At 39.0% G+C, this 11,087-nt stretch overlaps 1 protein-coding gene across 1 annotated transcript; it reads left to right on the top strand.

Moving 5' to 3' along the window:
* Positions 1 to 4,934: 4,934 nt before the first annotated feature.
* Positions 4,935 to 6,565, top strand: LOC310932980 (uncharacterized protein). The gene is made up of 4 exons (XM_083896399.1): positions 4,935 to 5,042; positions 5,127 to 5,214; positions 5,442 to 5,637; positions 6,379 to 6,565. The coding sequence occupies exons 1-4, from the start codon at positions 4,979 to 4,981 to the stop codon at positions 6,505 to 6,507; spliced, it is 477 nt and encodes a 158-aa protein (XP_083752525.1). The 5' UTR covers positions 4,935 to 4,978; the 3' UTR covers positions 6,508 to 6,565.
* Positions 6,566 to 11,087: the final 4,522 nt, after the last annotated feature.

Raw genomic sequence — 11,087 nt, 5'->3', positions numbered from 1 at the left:
ACTGTCCAATACAAGCACACATACAGGCTCCACAATCCCCACTGCAACCACCATACCGGCTCCAGATCACACACAGAGCAACAATCACACTGCAACTACAAGTTCACAAGGCACACACACCAGCAACAACACCACTACGATTACCACAACAGGTAATGGCACAACTACAAGTTCACCCATCACCCACACAAGCAACGACACAACTATGACTACACTAATGACTCAAACAAGCAACGACACAACCATGACTACACCAATTGCTCACACAAGCAACGACACAACCATGACTACACCAATTGCTCAAACAAGCAATGACACAACTATGACTACACTAATGACTCACACAAGCAACGACACAACCATGACTACACCAATTGCTCACACAAGCAACGACACAACCATGACTACACCAATTGCTCAAACAAGCAACGAAACAACTATGACTACACTAATGACTCAAACAAGCAACGACACAACTATGACTACAATTACTCACACAAGCAACGACACAACCATGACAACACCAATGAGTCAAACAAGCAACGACACAACCATGACTACACCAATGAGTCAAACAAGCAACGACACAACCATGACTACACCAATGACTCAAACAAGCAACGACACAACTATGACTACACCAATTGCTCACACAAGCAACGACACAACCATGACATCACCAATGACACAAACAAGCAACGACACAACTATGACTACACCAACGAGTCAAACAAGCAACGACACAACTATGACTACACTAACGAGTCAAACAAGCAACGACACAACTATGACTACACCAATTGCTCAAACAAGCAACGACACAACTATGACTACACTAACGAGTCAAACAAGCAACGACACAACTATGACTACACCAATGACTCAAACAAGCAACAACACAACTATGACTACACCAATGACTCAAACAAGCAACGACACAACTATGACTACACTAACGAGTCAAACAAGCAACGACACAACTATGACTACACCAACGAGTCAAACAAGCAACGACACAACTATGACTACACCAATTGCTCAAACAAGCAACGACACAACTATGACTACACTAACGAGTCAAACAAGCAACGACACAACTATGACTACACAAATTACGCACACAAACAACAACATAACTATTACTACACCAATTACTCACACTACTAACAATGTAACCATGACTACCCCAATCACACAACCAAGCAACAACACAGCAGCTCCAACACAAGCAACCACACAAACCAGCAACGGCACGACACATCAAAGCACAGTTACACCAGAAAGCTCTACAAACTCAACGCAGACCTCCCCTGAGACTCCTGCACCCAATAGCACCACCTCGTCCTCCACCATCAGCACCAACACAACACTAACAACTGGAACCCCACCCTCCACTTCCAACTCCACCTCCAGCTCTGTCCCTCCAACCACCTCCCCAGGCAATAGCACCGAACCCCCCAGTGGAAATACCACCACCACCCCTAGTCCCTCAACAACAAACCCAGGAGGTAGGACTGATAGTGCCACGAGTGTTGATTTTTTAATATTTGTATAATATCTTCCAGGTGAGTGATGAATCAGTGTGTGAGGCCATACATTCTAAAGCTGGAGTTCTGGAACATTGTCTGTAGTAATGGTAACTAAATGTAAACTACATGTGATTTATAGCTTTATTGACTACATCATGGAAAAACTCCACTGTGGACTTCTCTCCATAAAGCAATTCACTGAATATACTAGCCATTCTTCAATTTGTGCTGAATTTATATATTTTATGATTGGAGACTAAATAATAATTATGCACTCTGCAGCTTGCTCTCTGTTAACATTGGCAGTGTTGTGTGTGTGTTTAAATATGACTGAGCTGATATTAATACGTTTTTCTTTACACTTTCATGCTGGTTTTTTTCACGACAGGCAATACCACAGTAATCACCAGTTTCACTCCTTCAACTACGCCGGTTGATGGCAACACAACAGCCTCACCCACCACCACACAGAGTCCAGTCATTGGTTTGTAACTTTCTCTTAAGGTGTTTGATCATGGTGTATGCAGGTTTTTCATCCATTCATCCATCCATTAATTAATAAATTCCTTCATTCATCCTCCACACACCAGTCCCACCTGACATAGGATGAAAGGTGGGGTACACCCTGGACAGGTCACTAGTTCACATGGCCACATAGAGACAAACAACCACTCACTCACACTCACACCAATGGTCAATTTTGAAAACTTGTATGTATATTTTTATTCCAACTACAAACCATGGCAGATCATTTTGATATAAAAGGCACAAGCTTCCAGTTGGAATGGAAAAGACAGTGCTGGAGGTTTGTGCTTGAATAAGAAGAATAGATTTGTCTGATTGGATGACAAAACAGGCATATTTCATATTTCATATTTCCATGACAATGTATTTGGGGAAAAATTGACATTGACAAATATCATATGAATCTGTGCTCTTTTTTATTTTTATGGTGTTTTTGAAGCTACTTTCAGCTCATTGTTTCCCTCTCTTACTATTTTGATCCATGCTCTTAATTAAACTAAAAAAAACTTAGCAGCTAAACATACACATTTCCCATAGAAAGAGACACATAGGAACGGAATAGCACGAGAAGCTATATTGGATGGTTAAACCCAGAAAAAGGCAGAAATGTAGTATTCTGGATACCAGACAAGCCACCCAACCAATTAGACAGAGACCAACAACAGTTCAGAGTGAATATTCAGTTTTTACAGGTTAATAAATTCTCTAAAATGTAATCAGATGGTCAGGTATTTAATCATTTTTCTTCTATCTCATCAGTGTGCCCTTCCATGCCATGTCCACCTGAAAGTGTGTGTTTAAATGGCACTTGTCAGTGTCTCTCTGGCAGTTTCCTGCAGAATGGCCGCTGCGTGCCTGGTAAGAAATGTTATCATCTGATCATATGATGAAATTGTAATGTGCTGCCAATTATTGAACTTTCTTCTCTCCTTCACTCAGCCCAAGTGTTCCCAGGTCAGCTCCACTTCTTGTCCTTGGACTTTGAGCCTCAAATGAGCAACAGGTCCTCTGCAATTTTCCAGACAACAGCGGCCAGCATCTCAGCAGCGGTATGTCATGAGCCCACAGTGTGTTGAATAGTTATAATGAATGCTCCTCTCACTCACTCAATAACCCACATGTTTATACTGTTTTCCAGCTCAGAGATGCCCTCAGAAATGAATCGGGGTATGTACGATCTGATGTCGTGCAACTCCAGTGAGTATTTTTCATTTTCTCATACTCCATTAACAAATTATGTCACAAGTTAGGAAAAAGATTTTCACTAATGTGTTGCCTCTCTGTAAACCTCTAGACAAGGAAGTGTGCTCGCGACGGTGAATAACATCTTTCAAAACACCAACGCCACTCAAGAGTCTGTCCATCAGGCCATTATAGAGGCTATAGCTAACTCAGGGAATGGATTTTTGACCAATGTTACGTTCAGGGGTAAGTACGTCTAAAACATTAACCAGTCAGGGGAAGTGGAGTTGGATTCAGGAGGGGAACCTGACATTTATGAGGTTATGAGTTATAATGTTGTCGTTTTTTTTCTCATTATATGTTCTCTGTCTTAGATATAAACGTGTGCGAGCAGGTGCTGCTACCTTGTGATGCTGCGACTACAGTGTGCTCAAACACGACCGGCCAACCTGTATGTTCCTGCAAAGAAGGCTTCATCAGCAGCATGTACTCAAACACCAGCTGCAAAGGTAAAAAAAACAGTGATGTAACTTCACTTTTCTCCTTTATTGGCCCGTAAGACCTTTATGCTTATAAACTGTAAATTCTGCACTGCTGACTGTAAGAACAGATGACCCACAGCGTCTCAGAATAACTCGGGCTAAAAAAAAAAAACTTCCCCGGCTGAGCTACATTTAAGAAACTCTAACAAAACCTTCTTATCCTCGCTGAAATACTTGTGTGTGTGAGAATGAGGGGGAGAAACACCGGGGAGCGAGACTCCGAGACAAGGTCAAGAGCTTTAGCCTTTTTTCCAAGCCGACCCTTGAACTTCTCTTCATTTATCTCTTAGATTTATTTCTTTTTAATGGGGCTGTTTCCCTGGAAACAGGGGGAAGAATCACAGATTTCTCTTTGTGGGGAGGCTTGTGACCAAGGAGATCAGCTATAGGGAGAACTCATAAAAAAAAAAATAGGACCTGCTGTATATAGATTCTTTCATATAAATATTTACCACACTATTATGAGCTTATTTGAAAAGGTCTCCATGTCACCTCTGTAAGAAGCAGCTTTATTTGTGCTCATGTTTTCAGTGCATGTGTAATCAGACAGTACTTCTCTATCTACTTTAGTCTCTGTGTTAAGGACATTGTTTGCATACGTGTGTTTCAGTCATTGTGTTTTTCTTCCAGCTTGTCCAAGTGGGGAGAAGGCAGTGGGAAACACGTGTAAAGGGTGAGTGCACACATTTCTAATTTCTTTTACAAGGTCAAGTGATGTCAGAAGCCGTTTTCAGACAGGAATTCTGTGCTCTCACATGCGCTCACTCAGGTTTTAGTGAGCTGCCAGGAGAATCTGCCAAAACAACTCCTGCAGACATGTGCGTTTGACACATCCAGACGTCTCAGTCCATGTCTTAAAGCTGCTTTTGTGTGTGACACAATGTGTGCACACACTCCACGACAACAGAGGAATTTGTTATTTTTCTCGAGGTGGCACGAACAAGAGCAAAGTTAGTTTCGGGCCAGGACATTGCATACTTCACGAGAAACTCAAGTGCAGAACTCCTGGAAAGTCCTCATAAGGAATGACAACAGTCACACATTAACCACTCCCACTTCAAATTTCTGGCCAATCACACACTAGCTACAACACACAAGAAAAAAAGATGTGTCAAGAACAAGTTGCAAGAACTCCCAAAGGCCTGTAGAGTATGTACAGGCCTTTAATGTTCAACTGTATTTTGAGCACAACCATGGCAAATGAATATCATTATGTTTTTTTCCAGATGTCCGTTTGGATACTCGGGCTTCAACTGCAATGACTGTGAGTGACGACACTATTTCAGAGGCAAAGTTATGTTGCAGCATGTGCATACAGTCATAATAATGTGTCATGTTGTGTTTATAGCTTCTCTGCTGGCCGTGGTGGTCGTCTCCTGTGTACTCGGAGGAGTTCTACTCATCACCATCCTGGCTTTGCTCATATACTGCTGCTGGTGAGGATATTTATATTAACAACACACACTAGTTTTAATACAGCAACAACACATGTAGACTTGATTAAGCTGAACTTATATAACACAAATAAATATGTGTTTCAGTATTAAAGGAACATACTGATTTAGATTTTATCCGTTGTCGGCAAACAGTGGCACAGATGAATCTCAGGCTTTGGGTACAAATGCCATTTTTCATTGTCCTCTCTCTGGTGTCCACACTTCAGTAAGAGATGCTCAAACACCAAGCCAGACTACAACACCAGCCCATACGCACCAGATCATGTAAACCAGTCCTGGCCTGTAGGCATCACTCCCATCCCTCGTGCCACCAGTAACTTGGAAGCAGTAAATACCATGGAGATGACAGAAGGGGGCAGCACTCGGGCTTTGGTGGACAAAAAGCAGCGGTCCAATGGTTTGGTGAGTTCTCACGCTTGTTTTGTTCTGTCATCTAAAAGTGTTAAGTGTGTGGCCTGCGTCTTTTTCCTCCATATTACGTCTGGTCTTTAACCTTAAACCCTCACTGTGGTCTCTGGTTGAAATTTGCTGGGGAGAATCTTGTGTATAACTGTCATTTTATTTGAATTCACTTCAGTGAGTAGTTAGGACCTGCCATTGTCCATGCTCACATGACCGTCCCAGTCACTGAATTGATGATTTGTTTTCAACCCAAAACAATCAGCTAAACCCAATCACCCGTCATGTAAATGTAGAGCTAGCATGCAGCTGCCGTCCATCCTCCGTGCGTTGCCTGACTCCCAGTGTGTTGCTTTAGGGGTTTCAGCTGAAGGCGAAAGTATGGAAAAAGGTAAGGATTTGCATTCAGATTCTGATTAGCGTTGATGCCCCCTGCTGGTGATTTTTAAAGGCCACAGTGAGAATCAAGGTGGAGGGGGTTCTGGGTTAATGGGAGGCTTCACATGACTGTTGTGGAAAGCAGCAGGTTTTCATCTTCACACTAAACCCCAATTAGTGACAATCTAAAGAAATCATAGTCATGAAACCTTTTTAATTTACACATTGATTACTGTGATTCTTGGCTACGTGTTTCTGTCTTTTCTGGGTGTTTGTTTGTTTGTTTATAAAGATGCTATATTCCTTCATCTAAAAAGACACTAATACACCAAACTTTTTTTTCCGACTTTTTTTTTGACGTTTCAGTCAGGATCGTACGACATCAACCCAAGTGGAATGAACACGTTCAAAGGTAAAAATCCTTCTCGTTATTCGTACCTGGTTCAAGGCCATGAGAATCCCTACTTCTTACCAGGAGATGACAAGAAAAACTAAACCTCTGATCAGCTGTGGACAGCGAGCATAAGAAACACTTGATCAAGAAAAAAAGACACTGTCCTGCAGGACCCAGATTATTTATATTATATTATATTTTTGAACGTGCTTGCTTTAAAGAGAAATCACTACAAATTTCTTTTTTAAACATTATTTCTTTGGGAAAAATGGGATTCTATACTCTGTATGTTCTTATTGGTTATAACCAGTAGATGTAGCTGTTGCTCAAAATAAAAGATAACAAATCTTTTTTTTTTTTTTTAATGAATCATTCACTAGTCTTTCTTTTTTTTTTTTCTGGTCAAAATTCTGATTGCACTACAGTGTGTGTTAAGTTTACCACCAGTTTTAATCTGAAATCAGCAGGGAATTGAAAGTGGGTTTTTCTGGGGATAGTAGATATTTTATTTTAACCTAAGGTTGTGATTATTTTAAAGAGAATAAATATTGAATGACTAAAGGGGCTGGAACCCTGGTTTTGAATGTATTTAAAAGCAAATATAATGTAAACATTTAAAGCTGAGTGCTTTCTGCGTTTGTTGAAGCAGGATTTGCTTCACGTGCCTTTCGACTTTCACTTGTCTCTTTGACAAACAGGAAATAAACATTATGCAAAGCTGATGATAAGTTCTGCCTACTGGATGTGCCAATTTTCACATGTATATTTCTTCTGACATATATATATAAATATACGGTACTGTGCAAAGGTTTCAGGCACCACCAGCTCTGTTGTTTGAATGAAGTGATGCGACTTAAAGGTGCCATATGTAAGAATGTGGCCAAAAACGGTTACTACATTCAAATTCAAAATACCATCTTTTAGGTTTCGTTTTCTAACGTAACTGGCAACCCGTGGTTGCTCTGCAACTGAGATTCTACTGACTGCAATGATTGGTAGACGACAGTAAAACAGGATTTCAAACCATAAACATGATTTGCAGTCTGCAAAATATTTTTTTTAATGCAAATATTTTGTCTGTACTGTTGTTGTTGGTGAGTTCAGTTTGTTATATGAACATTATTCCTGAGTCTCTGTGACATATAAGGAGGATTTTATGGCCAGTTGCTTTAGATTTATTACATAATGCACCTTTAAGTTTAAGTCTTGAATAAACCTGGCCTAGTAGACGTTTTTTACAGCAGATCCAGTAAAGTGAATAGAAATAATTATCCTCTATTGTCATTATAGCATTGCTAAAACAACAAATCTAATGGTGATCTTCTGCACAGAACTGTATGTATAAATATAAATATGTATATAAATATATATACTACACTATTTTATACGTGTTACAAGTTTTTGTAAACAATTAATGATGAGTGTATGTGAATAAATCCTTTAAAACCAAACATTAATGGATGTCGTTTTTTCTCAACAGCCTTTTTGTGTCATTAAACAAATGTAAGAATAAACAATATTGACTCCTTTACCTTTATTCTGTCTCAGCTGGATGACTTTAATCAATTTATTATTATGGTATGTGTCTTTAATTCTTAAATTTCACAATTGTTTAAATATTTTTTTTAAATAAACCATTGAACTTTGTTGACAGTTACTTTTCACCTCTAAATAATACTAATAATAATAATATAAAAAAACAAGTTTAATGTATATTTTCTTTCAGGAGGGGTGTTTTTATTTGAATTTTTCAACCTTTAATTAAGGTGGAAATTGATCTGAAACATTGATTTTACACACTATTGCACAAGTTTAGCCCTTATCTGTTTTTGTGTTGTTGCTTATTTCTGTCTTCATTTTGTCTTTGCCTGTCTTTAATTTAGCTCTTGAGCTATCATTTTGCAATTAATCGTGATGACAATAGTAAAAAGAAGGAAACACACTGTGACGACGTAGGATTAACTAAACACAGTAAGTGACAAAACAATCATATGCAGTGATTAAATGAGTCTGAAAATAATCAGCATATGCAAAGTTTAACCTTTCATTTGTTGTGTTGCTTTTGCAGATCACACACCGTGACGTTGCATTTAAGTGCAGCAGAACTCGTTTTTGGACTAAACCAAAATGGCAACATGAATCACAGACAGAGTTAATGGATTTATTCTTGGAGGTGGAGCCTGATGTTGACTGATCATTCTACCTCGAGTTGCTCCAACTCCCTGCACACAGAGTGTAGCTCTCCATCACTCACAAAGTGAGAGTGCACAAGTTTTATGTTGCTGTTTGTGTAAAACTTGGCTGGCAGCGTCGCTGTAGCATCACAGGCCAAGTGTGTGTGTTCATCACAGCTCTTTAAAGCCTGGATTTGTTTTGGTAGGCAGCTAAAGCTGGATTTAGGCTTAATCCTGGGCACTGTGTCACTGGAACAGACTGTAGAACAAGATACACTTGTGTTGAGTTAGTTGGACAAAAATGTGTATTGTTGTGTGAGTGGATTCTACGATTGGCGAATGATTTAGGGTCATGTTTCTGTGAGTGTATAAGACACATGACGCTGCTACAGTGACAGTTCAAATCATCTCAGGAGAAAATATGCTTTTGTACCACTTTGTGGTTTGTCTTTGGTTTACTTTGTCATTGTTTCAGTTGGGCGTGAGTTATTATTTGAATAACATATCAACAGTTATTTATTAGACCACCACCCAAAACCACAGCTGCGCTAAATTAACAGCATTGGTAATTATCAAAATCATTTTTTTGTAGAAGAAAATGATGTGTGTAGATGCTCTTTAACCCAAATTATATTTTGCGAATATATATTATATTTAGCATTATATAATGCTAAAAAAAATAATTAATTAATTTTGAATCTTATTCCCTGATTATTTTGTGATTAAGATGTCAAATTATAGTTTATCTGCTTGCATTCCTGAACAGAAAATTAGTTTTAGTGGTTGAATGTTACTTGATTAATTTCTGATAAATAAATAAAGAAAAAAGAAAGAAAAAAAGAAACCCAGTGATGGCTCAAATTTGGGTATAAAAAGTCAAATTTAGTTTGTTATTTTCCAAATAAATAACAATACATAAAAATAAAGAAAGATTCATAAAATATTTATGTTTTCTTGCATTTATGACAGGTGATCTAATACATTTGTTAAGCACTGTTTCTAAAGCCTTTGTAAAATATCAAACTATATAGAGAGATGATAACATCACTGACTGTGGGTTCTGTATCTTTGTGCATTTTGTCATACAAATAGGATAATATATGATAATATATAATCTTAACTGTATCGTAAATCAGATAAATGGTTCCATTTCAAAACAAACACAGTTTTTATTTTTTAATCCTGTGAAATATTGCCATGTCATGATGGAATATCGTGATATAGTATGAGCTCGTATCACATACCCTGACTGCTAACCCTCCATAATCCCGCCCCTGGTCACCTGAGTTTGAGATCCCTGTCACATTATTAAGTATTAAGAAGATGCAAAGTTTCTATCCGACAGCAGCAATATTCAAATGTATTTGCTTCTCTGTGTGGAACTGAATTCCCTGTTACATTGATTTATCTTGTACACTTGATTTTCTACTTTGTCTGTAATGAACTCTCTCTCTCGCTCTGTCTCTGTGTGAGAGAGAGACAGAGAGCTCAGGCAGTGCTTCCCAGCTGTGGAGGAATGCATCATATTTTCTATCCATTACCAGGCTGCCAAGTCCGGCCTCCGCCTGCTGCAGCAACATCCCATCATCAGCCCACAGGCTCAGCTGACGGGTCGATAGACCACTTAGCGGCGGTGAGCTACACATCCCAGTCATTTGACCTGCTGGAGCTGTAGGAATCAGCACAAAATCCAATAAGCATCGAGCCACTGAGACGAGCACGCCGGACCGGCCAACTTGAGGAACTTCCTCTTCCCTGAGAGGCAGAAACACAGATACAGTGATCTGCAGATCTGTCCAGCTCCAGCTAATACAATCACAAAATGATGGTGAGAAAGGTGTGGCTCCAAAATGAACCACTGATTCTTTCATCCATCTAAAAAAAAAAAAAAGACATTCTAAGTGAACACATTCTTCAACACTTCTTTGTGACCTGAGGGCCAGAGAAGGTGCCGTGCGGGGGCTGGGGCCTGGTGAAGTTCAGGAAAAATTAACTGTTTAGTGATTTTAAATGAAAATTACACCTTTATCATCCACCATGATCACTGAAAAATATTCACCATGATACTGCACAGCATTTCAAAATAAAAGTGTTTGTGTTGATCTATAGTTCACCAAAAAAAGAACACGATGATGGTGCAACATGAATCTATAAATAACACAAACAGACAGGAACTCTCATTTTAACACATTTAATACTGTGATAAAATTTTATTTGTATTTATTATTGTTATCATGAAAATATTGTTGACGGGCCAGTAGTAAGTGTAGGGCTACATGGTATTGACTGGGGGGGCCATATGTGGCCCACGGTCCGCAAGTTTGAAAACTCCCATTTAAACCAAATGCATATTGCAGTGTTATTTTTTTTTTTTTCGTTGAGTAAATTCAGTAAAAATAATCTCAATCTGTGCAACCTTTGAGCAACAGGTCACACATACAGTACATGCACTGACATCGGTTAAGTGAAGTAATTCTGAATTCCTAAAGCTATGTACATGACATAAT

Source organism: Microchirus variegatus (genome assembly GCF_963457635.1).
Source record: "Microchirus variegatus genome assembly, chromosome: 10".
Taxonomy (NCBI): domain Eukaryota; kingdom Metazoa; phylum Chordata; class Actinopteri; order Pleuronectiformes; family Soleidae; genus Microchirus; species Microchirus variegatus.
This window is presented reverse-complemented; position numbering and strand designations above follow the sequence as displayed.